Source organism: Sus scrofa, chromosome 14 (assembly GCF_000003025.6).
Source record: "Sus scrofa isolate TJ Tabasco breed Duroc chromosome 14, Sscrofa11.1, whole genome shotgun sequence".
Classification (NCBI taxonomy): Eukaryota; Metazoa; Chordata; class Mammalia; order Artiodactyla; family Suidae; genus Sus; species Sus scrofa.
This window is the reverse complement of record NC_010456.5, coordinates 96039169-96059367: the sequence shown is the minus strand read 5'-3', so window position 1 is coordinate 96059367 and position 20199 is coordinate 96039169. Positions and strand designations below refer to the sequence as shown.

Sequence of the window (20199 nt, the reverse complement as noted above, 5' to 3'; positions counted from 1 at the left end):
CTTTATATATATATATATATTTTTTTTTTTTTTTTTTGGTCTTTTTGCCATTTCTTGGGCCGCTCTGGCGGCATATGGAGGTTCCCAGGCTAGGAGTCTAATCGGAGCTGTAGTTGCTAGCCTACACCACAGCCACAGCAACGCAGGATCCAAGCCACATCTGCGACCTGCACCACAGCTCAGGGCAACGCGGGATCCTTAACCCACTGAGCAAGGGCAGGGACGGAACCCGCAACCTCATGGTTCCTAGTCGGATTCATTAACCACTGCGCCACGACGGGAACGCCAACGTATTTTAATGGCACTGTTTCTAAGACTCAAGTTTTTTTTCTACCTTCATCAGAAAGACCAAGATACTCTCCCAGATCCTCTGAATCAGAACCCCTGAAAAGAAAGGTCAGGAATATGCACCTTGAATAATCTTAGGGGATTCTCATGCCCTTTCTGCAATTTGAGAACCACCACTTGAGGGTATATGAAATAACCATATCTATTATTTAAACATAAAAACAAATACACAATCCATGAACTAATCTTTGCTAACAGTACCACCATTTTTCTGACTATATTGGTTCAATTCTCTAAATTCCTCATTGTCCAAATGATTCTTCCTTATCTGTCATTCTCTTTTATGGGTTTCATTCATACAGTGTTAGCCTCTTATCCAGAGCCTTGTACTTTCATTTAGCACTGTGAAAGCCTCCTAAATATTTAAACATCCTATTCATTATAGTCACTGAAGTTAACTTTATTTGAAACAAATTCCACTTTAATCTTCTAATTATCTAGATACAACTTTACCTATTGTTTATGGTGGTGATCCCCAAACTAGGGTTGAGAAAAAAATATCAAAGCTCTTTTGAATTTCCATAATAATAGTTGTAATATCTCCTCTTTCCTTTATAATGTTATAAATTTGAGTCTATGCAACTATACATCTTCTGAGTATTACTTAAGCTGCATCCCATAAGTCCCGGTAAAATGAATTTTCATTTTTATTTATCTCAAAGTATTTTGCTAACATCTTTTACAATTTCTTCTGTAAGCCATTCTTTATTTAGCAGTGTGTTAATTTCCACACATTTTTTAATTTCCAAATTTTCCTTATTCACCTAATTTCATTCATTTATGGTCAAAGAATATTATTTGTGTGATTTCAATCATTTTCAGTTTAATGACGTGTTTTACAGCCTAGGAATATGTTCTATACTAGAGAATATTCTTGAGAATAATGTGTATGTTGTTGTTTGGGGGTTCTGTGTTATACAAATGTCTATAAGATCTGGTTGGTTTATAATGTTGTTCAATTCTTTTTCCTTGCTGACCTTTTTTCTAATTGGTTAATCCATTATGGGAAGTAAAGTATTGAAGTACTTAACTATTGTGTTTGAATTGTCTAATTCCCCCTCAAGTCTGTCAATTTTTGCTTTATGTTTGGGCTCTAGTATTAGATGCATATATGCTTGTAATTGTTTAGTTTTCTTGGTGGATTGGCACTTTTATCATTATAAGATGTCCATTTTTGTCTCAAGTAAAAAAAAAAAATCATTGTTTGTTTGCCTTATCTAATATTAGTAGTGTTATTTCAGTTAGCTTATAGTTATTCTTTGAATAAACTTTTTTTTTACATCCTTTTATGCTTCAGCTAGCTATGTATTTATACCTAATACTTATAATTATACCTTATACTTATACTCTTATGGACAGCATGTAGTTGAATCATGTTTTGCTTTTTTTGCTTTTTTATGCATGGTGCCAATCTGTATCTTCTAATTGGGACATTTAATCTATTATATTAATTGTGATGACTAAAAACATAGTATTTACCTATGCCATTTTGCTATTTGTCTTCTATATCTCTTACATCTTTTTTTGTTCCGGTATTGTTCCATTACTGCCTTATTTTTCATGTGTGCTGCTAAAATTCCTTTGTTGTGTATTTTACTGTAAATCTTTAAATTACGTAAACAATTTAAATTGTTAATTTTTTTTTTTTTTTTTTTTTTTTTTTTTGTCTTTTTGCCATTTCTTGGGCCGCCCCTGCAGTATATGGAGGTTCCCAGGCTAGGGGTCCAGTTGGAGCTGCAGCCACTGGCTTACGCCAGAGCCACAGCAACACAGGATCCGAGCCGCATCTGCGAACTACACCACAGCTCACGGCAACGCTGGATCCTTAAGCCACTGAGCAAGGCCAGGGATCGAATTCGCAACCTCATGGTTCCTAGTCGGATTTGTTAACCACTGCGCCAAGACGGGAACTCCTAAATTATTTTCTTAGTGGCTATTCTGAGTATTAAAATTGACATCTTAGGGAGTTCCCGTCGTGGCGCAGTGGTTAACGAATCCGACTAGGAACCATGAGGTTGCGGGTTCGGTTCCTGCCCTTGCTCAGTGGGTTAACGATCCGGCGTTGCCGTGAGCTGTGGTGTATGTAGGTTGCAGACGCGGCTCGGATCCCGCGTTGCTGTGGCTCTGGCGTAGGCCGGTGGCTACAGCTCCGATTCAACCCCTAGCCTGGGAACCTCCATATGCCGCGGGAGCGGCCCAAGAAATAGCAACAACAACAACAACAAAAAAGACAAAAGACAAAAAAAAAAAAAAAATTGACATCTTAATTTATGGCAATCTAATTGTATTAATACCAACTTAATTATAGTAGTACATAAAAAACTTGCTCTTACAGAACTTTATTTTACCTTTCTTCTTTGCTCTTATTATCACGTTACATATATCTATTTTGTGTGTACACCAACATAGTTTCTTTTAAGTTGATAAGAAAAAGAAATGCTAGCAAAAAAATACTGTCTTTATATTTAACTATGTAGTATTTTTATCAGTTTTCTTTATTTCTTCATGTAGAGTGAGCTACTGTCTACTGTGCTTTCAGTTCAGCCTTAAGTCTCAATATTCTGGTATTTCTTATAGGGAAGATTTGCTGCTGATAAACTCTCTTATATTTTCTTTATCTGGGAATATCTTAATTTTTCATACTTTTTTGAAACACAGATTTCCTGTGTTTAGAATTATCAATGAACTTTTTTTTTTTCAGTACTCTGAACATGTCATCCTATTATCTTCTGGTATAAGAAAACAGGTTATAATTTTTTTGAGAATCAGTTTCTATTAAAGTCATCTCTTTTTGTTATTTTTAAGTTTTTTCTTTTTTTTGGTCTGGGTCATTTGAAAGTTTGATTGGGATGTGTTCAGTGGATTTCTTGTAGTTCTATACTTTTGGGGAGTTCAATTAGTTTCTTGGAGGTATAGATTGTTTTCCTCAAACTTAGAAGTTTTTGGACCATTACTTATTTATACATTCTTTCTGCCCTCCTCTGTTCTCTCCTTCTGGGACTCCTGTTGGGCATAAGTTGGTATATAGAATAGTACTTTATAGGCCTCTGAAACTCTCTTTGCTTTTCTCCATTCTTTTTTTTTTTTTCATTTTCTCACATTTGATGTTTTTCTCTCATCTTCTCATCATCTTAATTGACCTCTCTTCGAGTTTGCTTATTCTTTCTTCCTGTTTGAATCTTCATTGAACCCTACCAGTGAATTTTTACTTTCAGTTGTTATACTTTTTACCTCAAAATTTTTATTTGTTGTCTTTTTGGTAATTTCCGTATTTTGTTGATATCTCTATTTTGTGAGATACCATTCCCATATTTTAATTCTTTATATATGGCTTCCTTCAGCTCTTTAAAAATATTTAAAATATCTATTTGAAAGCCTTGTCTAGATAAATCGATGTCCGGACTTCCTCAGAAACTTTTTTTCTGTTAATTTACTATCCCTTTGTATCCACTATTCATTCCTGTTTCTTTTTAGTCTCAGGATTTTTGTTAAAAACTTGGTATTTCAAAACAGTAATATGTGAAAACACTAGAAATCAGATTTCTTCCTTCCTCAGTGTTTGCTGAAGTTGCTGCTTGTTTTAGTTGTATTGATTTGTTTTCTAAATTTTCTGAACTAATACTCTAAAGTCGCTGTTTGTCATGAATGGCCACTGAAGTCTATATTTAGTTTAATTGCTAGTTAGGGATTGGACAGAGGTTTTTTACACACTTGAAAGAAATAAATCTAGTCCTTGTTGAAGCACACTCTGCACATGTTAAATCATATCTTTAGTTCTCAACTCTGCTATTTCCAACTCAACCTGAACTTTCACTTTCTGCTTCTGCACAAATGCAAGGTCAATAATTAATTGAACTTAGAAAGAAAGAAATCTTACATATACTGTGATTTGCTGTACTGAGTATAACAACCTTGCAGGAATTCCTTAAATTTACATCTCAGCATTTCTGAAATCATGAATATCCAAGTAAAACTAATTCAATCCATGTAAATTTTTGTCTAAACAATATTTTAGTTCACCAGAAAATCCTATTTTGTATTGATCAGTTGAGATTTTATTGTGATTTTTTTCTTTTAGTTCATTCTCCAATTTAAACCTAAATTTAATCCTCCTAATAATTAGTCATAAAAGAAACAGTGATTGTCCACACTATGCAAGTTTTAATCTCCCTTAAAAAATCACCACATTTGGGGATAAAGCAATTTCTATTATAAGTCAAGAGCCAATTTTGGAATTTTAATTTCGCTTTTACTCTGAAGTATTTTTGACTCAGGTGTTCCTTGCCAGTCCAGCACCCACAGATATAATGGTATCACTCTTCTGTGAAGAAAGGCAATGGACACACACAGTAAATAATGAATCAAGGTGACATATGATTGGCTTAGTCTACTGGGGGTAATCAATAGCAGTGGCAATAATTCCACCATTGATAGTAATGATGGTAGGACCAGTGAAAAGGTTGGCAGTAGTCCTTGGATAACCTTTTTATACAGATCAGTATCCAAATCCTTACTTCTAGTAAACAAACTATAAATAAAGTGTGAGTAGAAGAGCTCTCCACCTAGCAACTGGGAAAATAAGCTCTGAAGAACAACACATATATTCAGAATTATTTGGATGGAGATAAGGAAAACAAAGAGAGTTATGGAAAAGTAGCTAAAATCAGAGCCATGGAAATCCTGTCTTATGACAGGCAGAGGCATTCATGCTTCTATTCTTACCAATCTTGTATGACTTAAGGAAACATCTTTATTTTTCTTCCTAATGGCAATAACAACATCAACTAACATTTATTGAGTGCTTTTTCCCAGGCGCTATTTTTCACATGCATAGATAAAATCCTCAAAACTCTTTTATAGAAAGGTATATTTTGATCAACCCCATTTTAAAGAGGAGCAATCTGAGATAGATTAAGTAACTCACCTAACATTACACAATGATTAAGTGTTGAAGTCAGTGTTTGAACATGGATAGTACAATTCCAGAGGCTATGCTCTCAACCCTTACAATGTTCAGCCTTTAAGAAAAGTAAACACTATGAAAATATATCTATTTTTATATCTATTGTTCAGTAGTATGCATCGTCTGAAAGTTGGAGGTTGATGTAAACATCACGTTTTTCTGTTCTAATTCCTGCATTGGCTCCTCATTTCACTCAGATTAAAGATAACATGTCCCAATAGTATACAAGACTCTATATTTTTCTGGCCCACACTTATTCCTCATACCCTCTTTTTTCTACTTTCCCCTCACTCACTCGTGTCCAGTGCTACTGAACCCTTGATGTTTCTGAAACTCACCATGCAAACTCCAGCTTTTATCTCTGCCTTAGAAAGAAATGTTTCACTCAGATATCACCATAGTTAACTCCTTATATTTCTAAAGGGTTTTACTCAAATCTCATCTTTTCATTCATATCCCAGTCATCCTATTTAATACTGCAATACCCCTTCTGTACTTTCAATCCCACTCATCATCTCTATTTTCCTCATATATTTTTAATAATAAATACATTTATTTATTACATTAATTGTTTATTGCCTGTCTCTGCTTCCTGCAAACCAGTGCTACAATGTGAGGAATCTGTCTTTATTGACAGAGAAACTCATTTATTGAAAGACAGAATAAACATAAAATAACTCTTCCTAAGCAATTCTCTTAGAAATCCTTCGAAATCTTCTCCCATGAGCCCACATGATATGTGGCTCATATTTTATTTGTAGGGCTTAAAACCACGTGTTTTAATTTATCTTTTTACATATTTCTATCCATAGACGTACCCCTCCCTAACCTCAAATATTTACCTCTCATCTTTGTATCCACGCATCTGGCATAGTAACTAACATATTGTCAGTCCCTCAGTTAATGAAATAAACAATGCCTGTTTCCTTTTATGTATGCCAAAATCCATACAGACTTAAGAGACTTATGATTATGTTCATAACAGCTTTTTAAAAATTTAATAGTCTAATCTCTACAACTGACTTATAATATGTGTGTAGTTCTAGACAGCGAGGGCTTGAAACAGAATTACTTGAATTTTCTTTACAGACAGCATTTTTAAGTAGAATATAGCATCATATTTTGAAATCTGTCTAAAATCTGTAGGTAGTTGTGTTGTTATGTGTGTGACCTTTCAAAAGGGCTAGAAGCATTTGGTGGGAAGGGGTTGATAGTAAAGTCAAATTCCATTCAATAGTTATTTTCAAGCATACTTCAAAATTGATCCCTTCTTCATTAAGAGATGTTTGGTCTGTGTTACATGTATCTGTCTCTCTGAAGACTATAAATCATACAAAGCAGCAATATCCATATTTTAGCAAAAGCAACTTAAAAAGGGTAACATAATCAGATTCTCATCATTTTTACTTTTGGCACAATTATAAGATAGGCACAGGAAGAATTAGAATGGCTTCTGTGAGATTTTTCAAGGAAAAATGAGCTAAGGATATAACATGTTATGTGCCCTTGGGCAAATCATGACCCTTCATTGCTTTCATGTCTCCAATAGCTCTTATTTAATTTTCACATATTTTCAGAATTATGTAATGGTGTCCAACCAACAATAAAATACCAGTAGAGTGAACAGTACAAGTTTTTCAATTGATTTTTCAGTTTTTTCTTAGATAGTTCTTTATGAGGTGATACAGAGAAACTACCAATAGGTAGATTAAATCCTATATTTTAAGTTGTTTTGCTTCCTCAATAAAAGTGTTTCTATTTGTTGTTCTATACATTTCACGGAAACCAATTCTAAGGAAGAAAAATAGTCATTTTAAAATTTACTTATACATAAAATCCCCAATAATTTCCAAAAAGCAAATCTTTGTTATTATAGATATTTTTAATTTAAAAAGATTTTTTTCTATTTGATTGTAGAATGATAACTGAGAGTTTAAAAATTAGCAGATACAAACCAACAAGGATGGAATAGAGGATGCCTGGCCTATCTGATGGTGGTTGAATATTCTGGTCCTGGTCGATGGCTTGAATCAATGGGGTAACAATGATAGGATTCAGTTCTTCCTGGAAAAAAACAAATTCAGAGAGTTTAGTTCAGCTTCATTACCTCAGAGATTATTGACACTCAAATATTATAATTTGGACAGGTAGATAACTTTTGAGCTAGTAAACTCAGATTTCAAGATCTATAATTTAACATTAGACTATTTAATTTTGAATCTGAGGAATAAGGTGTCCTCAAAGCCAATCTCAAAACATAGTAACCTTCATACACAGGACTTTATATCAAGAATTTTTCCTAAAAGAAAAGCAAGCAAGAATGATATCAATACATTTTGAATATTCCCTAAATAATTTAATCAAAAGAAGTATAAGGGTACCAAGTAGTTTCAGTCTTTGGCTTTAGATAAGATTTGTAAGAATCTTTATATTCTTTTCTTCTAAATTGATGGCTTAACGTTTCACGTAAACTGATTATTTTAAAATAAAATCTTTAAAATTTGATGCTTTAATTCAATAGAAATCAAAGCCCCAGCATTTCATGCTTCATATAGTTGAAATTAATTATATATCATGTAGGAATAATCATTTAACTTATAATTATCTGCAAGAATATTGTGTTTAAAATTATAATACATCTCTATAAGTCAGCATTTCCCAGTATGATCCCCAGTGGTATCTGTTCTGCTATTAGGATTGGCAAACATAATTTTCTGTGAAAGTCCAGATAATAAGTATACTTAGGCTTTGCCAGCCGTGTACAGTCTTCTGCAGCCTTTCAACTCTGCCATTGAGACACAAACGCAAGAAGGAATGATTGTGTCATAATAAAACTTTACAAAACAAGTGGTAAGGAGAACATAGTTTGCTGAACCCTGTGGTAGATTCTAACTGGTAAACTGAAAAGACAAACGTGTACTCTACTGAGATAAGCTTGGGAATCATCATATTTTTTCTTTGTCTTTCGTCTTTTTAGACCACACCTGTGGCATATGGAGGTTCCCAGGCTAGGGCTCCAATTGGAGCTGTAGTTGCCAGCCTACATCTCAGCCACAGCAACTTGGGATCCAAGCCATGTCGGCAACCTACACCATAGCTCACGGCAACACCAGATTCTAAACCCACTGAGCAAGGCCAGGGATGGAATCCATGTCCTCAGGGATACTAGTCAGGTTCGTTAACCACTGAGCCATGATAGGAACTCCCAAGAAACATCAAATTAAATCACATTTCAAACAGCTAATTTACTGTACTGCAGGTCTTTTCAGAGACCTAACTGGGCTAACATCCATAATGTCTATCCAAAAATGGGGTATTGTTTGCACATCTTTTAGAACCACCCATTAACATCTCCTTGAACTAATACTCTTAGAACACAGTTTGGAAAATACTGCTTTAAGTATTTGCAATACTCAGTCTAAATACATAAGTGGTAATTCTCAAGGGAAATAGAGTCTATCTCAATATCTCATTCACATTCTAAGGAATTGTTGCAATGTTCTTTTATATTATTTCTTTCTAAATAACATACCTTTGAAACATATCATATACTTTTATACAAAATCAGTAGTTTCTAATCTCTGCAGAAATGTATAGCTGAGGCATTCTAACTTAAATAACACCAAAAAAGCAAAGACACTAATCCTCATGCACAAAACTTAATGTTGATTAAACTATGTTATTAAGTTATATTAAATATATTACTAAGTTATGTCATATAAGTTTAATAATTAAAGATAATAATTGACCAATAATTTAGAGCCCTCATACATCTTAGGGGCTCTTTCCAGTTCATAATCTTTAATGGGTTCTCAGTCATCTAAATGTTATCAGTATTTTCCTAAAAATAAAGAGTCTTTTGTAGGGATAGTTACTCATATTCTATTTGCTTCTTTAATTGTGGATTCAGAATCATTAAAATGTAAAATCAGTATCAAAATCACTACATTAAACCCAAATGACCACTGCTTTCATACAATAAAAAATACAACACTCTTAAATTCTGCCCTCTACTCCATTTCTTTCTCTCCATTTTGCTTTCTACTATCCACCTCAAACTTTTTATCTTCCCCTCCCCCCATGACGTAGCGTCCCAAAAGTCAGTTTACTACTTGTGTAATACCTGTATTCTTCCCTAAACAGGAAAAAAAATGAGATTCTTCCATGTATATGTTTGAATACAGAAATTGAACATATAAGGGTTGATCAGCTCTTCCTAGCCTTTTTGCAAAGAAGTCTGATTGTATCAGCTAAAGCTGGCCTACAGCTCAATTATTTTAGTCTTAGCTCAGCTAATTAACTCTGCCATAGCTTTTCCAAAAGTATGGCTCTACTTGGACCTTGAGAAGGCATTTCAAATATCAGGATTTTCTGCAATCCCATCCTACTTCCCATGCCCAGGGAAATATAACAAGAGATATTAAGGTTTTGATTTTTTGAACTCTCTTTGCTACTCACCTAGAATTTTAAAAAATTAAATATGAGCTCTTCTGAGGAGATTATGACATTTAAGGACCATGACCTGTTGATTAACTTCACTCTGCTTATTTTCACAGAGCTGCTATATAACCAACACATAAGTGGTTTTGATTTTGGTAATGAGTCATGGAGTTTAAAATCGTTCTATATTATCTGAAGTTGCTGGAAGATGAAATAGAGTTTTACTAACTTAAAGTTCTATGAACAAAAGGAAAGTCAAAAATAACACAACAAAATCAAGAGGGAAGAAGTGCTAATTAAATTTCTCATCTTTCATAGTTGGTTGTTAGTAAATGTACAGTGAGAACTGAGAAACAAAAAGAAACGAGTATGCTGTTCAGAATTGCACTGGTAAATCATCAGAAGAGTTAAAAATGGATATAGCAAAATGTAAATATCTCAGGTGTGTGGGTCTGGAGGTAAGGGTGGGTGGGATGAAAGATATTTATTTAAAGCCATTCAGTCCTGTTTGACTACGCAGTTACCAAACCCTGTACTATTTTTAATATTATAAAGAAATAGGTAAATTGGACTAGTGAGAATAAAATAAAATATACCCTCTTGGTACAAGCTTCAATAAGTTTTTGGAAAATTGAGAGAAATGTGGCTGTTTCAGATAACTCATTAGACCTGAACTCCTGTCATGTAAAACTAGAAACTTAAGAAAAATTATTTTCTTGTGCTATCATTAGTAAGTTTGTCATAAAAATCTAGCTTTAAAAGTAAAAAGAGGTGATGGCCGTCCCCTGGTGGCGCAGCAGAAGCAAATCCGACTAGGAACCATGAGGTTGCAGGTTTGATCCCTGGCCTCACTCAGGGGGTTAAGGATCCGGCTTTGCTCTGAGCTATGGTGTAGGTGGTAGAAAGGGCTTGGATCTGATGTTGCTGCGGCTGTGGCATAGCCCAGAAGCTGTAGCTCCAATTGGAACTCTAGCCTGGGAATCTCCACATGCCACTAGTGCAGCCCTAAAAAGCAAAAAATAAATAAATAAATAAATAAAAGGAAAAAAAGATGAATTCTCAAATATGACCCACAAGATTATCTACAGAATAGACAGTGGTCTTTGAACCTTTTTTTTTTTTTTTTTTTTTTTTTTTTTTTTTTTAGGGCCTCACCCACAACATATGGAAGTTCCCAGGCTATGGGTTAAATCAGAGCTGTAGCTACCAGCCTAGCCATAGGCCTAGCAAAGCAGGATCCAAGCCACATCTATGACCTACACCGAAGCTCAGAGCAATGCCAGATCCTTTAACCCACTGAGTAAGGCCAGGGATCAAACACACTTCCTCATGGATGATAGGTTCGTTACCATTGAGCCATAACGGGAACTGCAGTCTTTGAATCTTGAGAGTTTTCTTTTTTTTTATCCTGAGAATTTTTAGCAGTAGTAAAATACAGCATCAAAGGATACTATTTTTTTTTTTTTTTAGGGTTACAGCATTAAATGTTTAATATATTTTTATAAAGATAAGGAAAACTTGTCAGAGTTAGAAAATTATGTATATATTCAATAGAAGAAGAAACATAATATCCATCATTTTTTTAACTTATACCCAAATCTCTATGGTAGATATAGTCAGGCATGGGAAGGTACATATATATAAATTGTTATACAAAAACTTAGTGTGTATATATATATATATATATATATATATATATTACACAACAAAAACCCAGAGGGAAACAAATCCTTAGAATAAGTAAGAATTTTGTAGAAAGAACATGTACTCTTTTAGAAGATTTGGCAAATATTATATATTGGATACATTTTTATGAGTTTGTATTGGATGGAATTATCAAACTTGGTAAAAGAGCACTACTCTCAAGTAGACTTTGCAGTACCCATAAATAAGAAAATACTCCAGAAGTGGCTAATGACAGGACAATTGTTGACATTTTTGTGAAAAAAACAAGCAATTCAGAGGTGTATTTCTTTTGAAGGACAGATTGTCTTCAAATAAAAAGTAATTGATCCTCCTTATTGCTCTCTATTCACTCATTTCTCTTAGCTGCTGATTTTATTATTTAAATTATAGAGAAAGAATATGCTGAGGAAATTAGAAATGCAACCATGACTCAAATAAACTTGTGTATCCTTAGGAAAGGATCAACTATTCCTCTATCATGGTACAATTGCCATATTTACCTCTTTTCTTAAAATTTTTTTGCTTGGGGGTGGAAAATATCTTATTGGGATTTATTCCCTACAGCCTAGTGCCTAACAGCTTTCAACATATTTTCTTAATCAAGTTGGATTCAGACAGAAATTCCACCTAAATATTGGAAAGCTCTTTGGCACCTTGTCTCTAAAGAAAATCTCTTTTCTCTGTACTCTCGTTTGTCTTTAAGTAGTCATGTCTCCGAAACACTGCTCAAGCTCATGAGTGTATGTTAAAAGTGCAAAGGATAGCAGACTGGCATTTCATGACTGTTTGAACCATCAGAGCTAAGTTTCCAGACATATTTAGTAATGGTAATTTATCTCTAAAATGAATTAGGTCCATGTTAAAAAGATATGTATTTTGAAGATAATCATAGAAATTATTAAACAAAATTATTTCCTCCAAAATTCTGTGTGACTTAATGATTATAAAACACAAGAATATTCCACTAGAGAGAACATGCTTCAAATTCATTAGCTTTTCTGGAGAGGTGTCTTCTCCTGAATTAATCTAAGGCAATGTTTCTGCGCTTAACTGTTACCTTCTTCTGAGAAGATTATGGTAGGCAATTAGAGTTTTAAGGCAAGGTTAGTTACTCTTTCTACAACCTCACTACCAGACTGAAATCAAGTTTTAATACATATTTTGTTACATACACAAAATAAATAAAAATGCATTAGCAAGCAATCATAAAAGAAGGTTAATAAACCTGTTTTGCAGGTTGATGGAAGTACCTGATCTTTGTTCTTTCTGGTGTTTAAATTAATACCTTGCAAAAAACAAAAAAATAAAAAAGTACATTCAAGGGAAACACTGAGATTTCACAGGTAGGATACATTCATCATTTTAGGAAGCATCAGATTAAAAAAAAAAGTCATAGTCCGTGAAACTATAGGATTCAGCCTATGATATCAACCTGAAAGTTAAAAAGGCACATAATTCATTTGGTTCTTAAATCTGTATCATAAATGGGTAGATTGTCTTAAAAATAATTTTAGCCAGTCTTTACATCTTAAATAATTTTTATTTCACTAACGGAAACCAATTATCTATTATTTATCAAACAAGTCAATGGAGCAAAACATTTAAATACTAAACACCTATATTTGATATTTAGAAGACTAATTAGTAAAAACTTTAACCTTGGTTGAGATACAGATAATAGTCTGTTTAAATTCTAAATATTCTTCAACTCAACATTTGAATTATGTCTTCATATGAGTAGTATACACATAATATTACACTGAAACTGCTAAAGTGTTTTAAATTAAATTAAGACAGTACAGCAATCTCCAGCAGGGATCTATAGAAAGACTTCCCTGTTGTGGTAGAAAAAATAAAAACAATTATATTCAGAGACAACCCTGTAAAGGTAAACTGAGCTCATAGAATGACTTGTATCTCTGGCATATTATATTAGCTTATTATAATTCTTTATTTTGACTGATTCTAATATTCACCCTTCTATATATGTAATGCTAGGTTCATCATTGCTTAATTTGTGGTCTATATTTTAATTAATAATTTTACAGCATTTAGAAAAAGGATAATTGTGTTAAAATAGTAAAAACTTCATCAACTAAAAATATTACTAGCACTGATAATTGATTTGAAATTATAGCAAACTCTATAATTTAATACTTAAATAATTGAACTAATTTATCATTAAATTACTTTTGTTAAATTTTATGTTTTCTTTATATTTAGGAAATTATTTTCCAAATCCTTTTTAAAAACCCACTTAAGGAGTTCCCACCATGGCTCAGTGGTTTACAAACCCGACTAGTATCCATGAGGATGTGGGTTAAATCCCCGACCTCGCTCAGTGGATTAAGGATCCAGCATTGCCATGAGCTGTGGTGTTGGTCGCAGACGCTGCTCAGTTCTGGGGTTGCTGTGGCTGTGGCGTAGGCTGGCAGCTACAGCTCCAATTCAACCCCTAGTCTAGACTCTCCATATGCCGCAGGTATGGCCCTAAAAAGACAAAAAAAAAAAAAAAAAAAAGACAAAAAAAAAAAAAAACCCACTTAATAGCCAATTGATGTTTAAAATCTATTATATTCTCCTTTTAGTAAAAAAAATAAATAAATTTCGACTACATAAAAGAAAATTTACTACACAATTGTCAATAACAATTTGTTATTGTCAATTTGTGCACATTGTTATTTTCATGTCATATTATATTGGAGGTATACTATTTTCCCAGAAGCTTTTGAAAATATTTAGGCATATTCTTGTCTGTTTCTATATGTTAGATGACACAGAAAGGAAAAATGAATCTAACATGCTCACACATGCTCTCACATAGACATTATTATATATATATATACATATATACACTTAACGTATTCCCCTAAGAAGCCAAACTACCATTTCTCTCTCTCTTTTTTTTTTTTTTTTTTTGTCTTTTTGCCATTTCTGCGCCGCTCCCGCGGCACATGGAGGTTCCCAGGCTAGGGGTCCAATCGGAGTTGTAGCCACCGGCCTTCGCCAGAGCCACAGCAACGAGGGATCCAAGCCGCGTCTGCAACCTACACCACAGCCCACGGCAACACCGGATCGTCAACCCACTGACCAAGGGCAGGGATCGAACCCGCAACCTCATGGTTCCTCGTCGGATTCGCTAACCACTGCGCCACGACTGGAACTCCCAAACTACCATTTCTATTTTTCTTTGATAAGTTTTGCTTTCTGCAAGTGGCAAAACTATCAAACTGCTTGAAAAACTGTCAGATATTCTGAAATATTCTCTTCCTTGTGAACATTTAGAAAATGTAGTATTTGGGTGGGTGGCAAGGGCCAAGCCAATTATTTTGAACTTTCTATGTTATCCTAGAAGAAACACAAGTGAAACATTCACATACATCTTTGAAGCTTATATACTACAAGATATAAGATGTCTGGTTCTTTTTAAAGTCTCCCAAACAGTTTTGATAATTTTCCTCTCTAGAATGAGGGAGAGAGCTAGGGGCATGCATGCGAAATACTCATAGCCTTGACACATGAAAACCACATCAGCTTCTGCCTGATCACTGGAACTTTATGTCTCATATTCAAACAGACAAACAAAAACGTCTCAAGGGAAAAAAAAAACTAACAAACGACAAAACAAAAAAAACTTGTTTTGTTATTTCTATGCATCCTAATATGTATCTGACAATTTTTCAGATGTATTTTTACCTGAATATATCTGAAATGTATATATTTATATATAAACTGTGATTTACTGTTCTATTCAAAGTATGCATTTAGATATTTTTTCAATCGCATATTTAACCTTGATATATGTCTTTTTTGTCACTTAAATGTTTTGAAAACATATCCCACCCTGGCTTGCATTTAGACCCTATTAATACTGTCTCACTGAAGTTCCTCATTTTAATATGGAACTCCCAAACTACCATTTCTATTTTTCATTTACACTTGGCTGTTTCCTCTACCTGCACACATACTCTGACCACCTGAGGTATAGTTGATACTTTTCTCTTATTCATTTACACTTTTCATTTCTCTTTTCATTTACACTTGGCTGTTTCCTCTACCTGCACACATACTCTGACCACCTGAGGTATAGTTGATACTTTTCTCTTATTCATATCTATCCAGAGAATATTGTGCTCATCCATATCAAAATTTATTGAACATTCCTGATGACTGTACATCTGAGTTTCACTGCCCATACTTTCCTGAGAACAAGGTAAGGCTGATTTGCTTTCATCTGAAGCACCAGAAACTTACATGGCACACAGATACTCAAGAACTGTTGAATAAAGGGTTTCTCAGGTCTAGATTATTTAGAGTATTCTTGGCCCCCACAGATCCTGGCCTTGCTCTCTGGTTTCTGTGGGACATACAAATACACACACTGATATTTTATGAGTATCTTTTTGTTGTTGTTGTTGTCTTTTCAGGGCTGCACCTGCAGAATATGGAAGTTTCCAGGCTAGAGTCAAATTGGAGCTACAGCTGTAGCCTACACAACAACCACAGCAACTCAGAGTCCAAGCCCTGTCTGCAACCTATACCACAGCTCACAGCAATGCAAGATCCCTAACCCAGTGAGAAAGGTCAGGGATCGAATCCATGTCCTCATGGATACTAGTGGGGTTCGTTAACCACTGAGCCATGACAGGAATTCCTTTTATGAGTATATTTTTATAACTAAGATCTTTATGCTCATGAAGTTAACTTCACCCAACTGGAGGAGAAAATAATGTGGCCACCAGAGTGGATCAAAATGCACAGATATGGGCTCAAAGTTCTTCTCTGAGACAACCTTCTGAGTGTTACAATAGGTAGTCTCTTACATATGCCAGTAGATTGAGTGGTGAACACCTGTATCCTACAACAAAACATGACAAACTTACTAGTGAGTTTTCAATAAAATATTTAATCCCCCAGAGCTTGAATCCTAATTTCCAAATGAGCTAATTTCTACATTTCATGAGAATTTATGAAATAATGTATATAATATAGTATCATGCTTAATGCTTAATATATGGAAATTATTATAATTAGTATTATTGAAATTGTTATTATAAATTGTATAACATTTACATTAAATTTTTTTTCAAGTTATAAGCAGAGAATGAGATGGAAATTTTTTTTAATTTTAAGCTGGAAGCTTATATAGAACCAGATCTTGTACATTTTCCTGAAAACATATACTGACTTGAATCTTGAAGGTTGTATTTAGGATTGCAAAATTGATCAAATGTTTCAAGGAATTAAGGGGGACCATCCATCATTACTATTTAATTTTGAACAGAGATTCAGATGTAAAACCTACAAAGCCAATTATTTAATGATTATACTTTAACACAATTTTAAGATAGTATATCAGGGAGTTGAGTATTAACTTAAAATGAACACTTCATTTTACTTTATTAAAAAGAAGTGTCAGTGAAATTCTTTTTCTATAGACTCAGATACATTGCAGTTTCACATAGCAATTTAAACACTCATTCCCTACCCTTTGATTTATCATAGGTAGGGAAATTTATGATAACTCCTCAATTTATAAAGATCAATGCACTGAGCACCTGGAGCAAAGAACTCTATTAATTGTCCAAGTAGTATAAAAAAATTAGATAAGAGTTACAGAACTATGAAAGAGCTCACAGTCATGAGGATGGGGACTTAGAGTACATGAACACAAGTGAATTTAGAAAAAAAAAACATAAAGTCATCTATCAATGAATATTAAAGGAGAGCTGTGGTAGAAAACTCACATGATCAAGTATTGTGATTGAATTATTCAAAATAACAAGAATCAAAGATACTTAAACATGTGAAGCTTGAATAAAGCAAATTTTGATCCATGTATCAAAGATGAGATTAATAGAGACAAAAAAATATGCTTGCATTTGATAGAGGCTGGGATTAGGGAATTTAAAAAAATATGCATATACACCAGTGATGATAAATAGTTACATAGATATACAGGTAGGTAGATTGATTGTAGGGATTTTTTGAGGAGAATCATTAAAATGCCTTATAAACATTGCAGTTTAATTTTCATATAGTTGGCAACAGAAAATTTCTACAGGTGAAGAGCAATTTTTTTTTTACCTTTCTGATAAAAAAAAAAAAACTAGTGTATCTTGTAGGTACAGAAAAATATAAAGAAAAATACTTTAAGCTCTACAACCCCATAGTAACTATGGTTATTAACTAATATTTTGAGGTATTTATTATCTCTGCATCTAGCATCTATCTGTCTGTTTACACAGTGGTATCTACCACTTGACAAATATAAATTTTGTTGATGAATTTTACCTCACATTATATTAAAACTAATGTTCTAAGCCAATGAATCTGCTTTGAAAACACAATTTGCAGTAATGTGCAATCTTAACTATGTTATAATTAGGCTGTATAGTTGTGTATTTAAGATGCTTATATTATTTTGACAACATATATAATGTATTGATTACTGTGCTGTGTCTTTAATCATATTCATAGGTTAAATGTCTGAATGTGGAATTTCTGGATGAAAGAATGAGAGCATGTTGAACTCTTTCATACATATTGCCAATGACTTTCCAGAAAGATGGTAATGATTTATTTCCTCAGTAGTATGTGAGTGTTTATAACAATATATACTTGTTGATATGAGGGTGATATATATCTGAAATATTGCTAAATAAGGTTTAACTTTGCGTTTCTTTAGTTGATACCACAATTTAATTGATATATTTATCTGTTTCTTCTATTCATTAACTTTGCCTGTTTTCTTTTCTAAATTTAGTATTTTAAAATTTTATTTCTATGGCATATGTGCATAGCATAAAAATCAACACTGCCATCAGCATTAAAAAATATTTTCAGTATGTTATTTGCCTTTTAATATTATCTGGTTTTGACAATGAGGACTTTGGCACTCTTATGTACTCAAATATATCCATTTTTCCCTATTTGATTTCTTTTATTGATTTGATTTCTTTCTCTTTATTCTTTCACTGTCTCAAAGTTATATAAACGCTGAATTATATTTACTTTCACGTATTATGGTTCCAACATTTTAAATTTAATGCTTCAGTTGATCAAGAAAGTTAATAATAAAGACAATATTCACCAAGCTGTGGCTGGAATTTTAAACTATTTTTTTTAACAGAAGTACAACTGGTTCTAAAAGCTTTGATATATTCTTTTTCTCTGCCTTAAATGGACATCTGCATAAAATTTAATCACCTTTAAAAACCTAATGATAGTTTTTTTCTGTTATATCCTATTAACTGTTTTAAAATCTTAATTTATCTATGTTTACAATGATTTAAAATAAAAATTGAGATATCCTCTGTTACATAAGAATAACAAAGTTTAAAATTGTGTGTGCATGTGTGTGTCTAAATTAGATACTAAAAAAAAAATGAATTAAAATAAGGAATTAGGCTCCAAATAATCTAGATTTATAAAGAAGTAGCAACAAAATTGGTGGAGACAAAGGTGATGAAATGCTAAATAAGAAAAATACCATCAAATTGCATTGTTTAATGTCTCTAATTTGTCACAAATCTACCTATCAGTCCCAAACACATACAAACACACACACTGCAAAACTGCTGCCCTCAATAAAATTTTAGAATGAGAACTATATTACAATATTTTCATTCATAATTTAGAGCTGGAAAAAAGAATAAGAATTTTTTTTTAATTAAGTGGAATTAATTCAGTATTTTATATTAATATTAATGATATTTAATAGACCTTTATATAATAATATGAAAATTATTGCATTTTTCTGCATCTCTTTGAATATGTCTTATAATACCAAACTAACACAAGCCAGTCTTTACATTCAGCATAGTAAAACACTACTACTAAGAGTAATAATAACAATAATATATTTCACTCAGCATGTTGACTGGCATATTGCAGATGTTTTGTGAACATTGAAAACTGGGAGAATTCTGTGGCAGTAGTGAATCACATCTTTTATTGATTTACAGTTCTATATAATACATATTACAGACCATATAATAATTGTCCTATAAAATACACTGTATGAAGTAATAACATTTTTATAGTATCATTTCTGAACTTTGCCAGAAAAATGAACAATGAGCTATAGTAGCATTTAATTTCTGTATTTATTGCCCTTGTTTCAAATTCTACTGTTAAAGATGGTACTGTGGATCTGAAGTTATAACAGAAACTCGCATTTTAATCAAAAGGAATTTTATAATCAGATGCCTCAATGAAGACAGATACATCTGCTGTAGAATGTTTATTATTAAGTATAATAATTTAGAGCGTTGTTTAGATATTTGAGGCCTGTATATTCCTTTCTGCAAGCTATTGTCAAATGTTCTCAAGAATATCAATATTTTATTAATTAAAAGCAGATATATGAATTGTTTTGATGGCTTGTGAATATGAACCAGTGAAGAATAAATATTAGTGATTAGTGGCTTAATTTTATATATGTAATATTTGAAATAATTGTGTAATTTTACCATATTTATATTAAAATATTCATGATTAATTTATGCTACAAATTAAATAATATAAATACATTTTCCTTTTCATAAGTGGTTTGAAAAAGATTGTTTTAGTACTTTTTACCTGGATTTTAGATATAAATATTGTATTTTTAATTTAATAGGCCATATAGAACATTTAATACTAGCTTGAGAAAGATGTTAATGGTATTTTCTAGTTATATTTAATCCGATATATTGAAAATTTTAAACATAGAATCAATTTGTGCATCAGCTTTATGAAAGTGTACTGGTGGTAACTAT

The 20199-nt window shown here is 32.8% G+C and overlaps 1 protein-coding gene across 1 annotated transcript in view; it reads right to left on the bottom strand.

The window, feature by feature from the left end:
• PCDH15 (protocadherin related 15) overlaps positions 1 to 20199 on the bottom strand; it is an 857865-nt gene that overhangs the window by 328665 nt on the left and 509001 nt on the right. Inside the window, 1 exon segment of the mRNA XM_021073535.1 lies at positions 7267 to 7375. Within this exon segment, the coding sequence (XP_020929194.1) occupies positions 7267 to 7375 (109 nt within the window).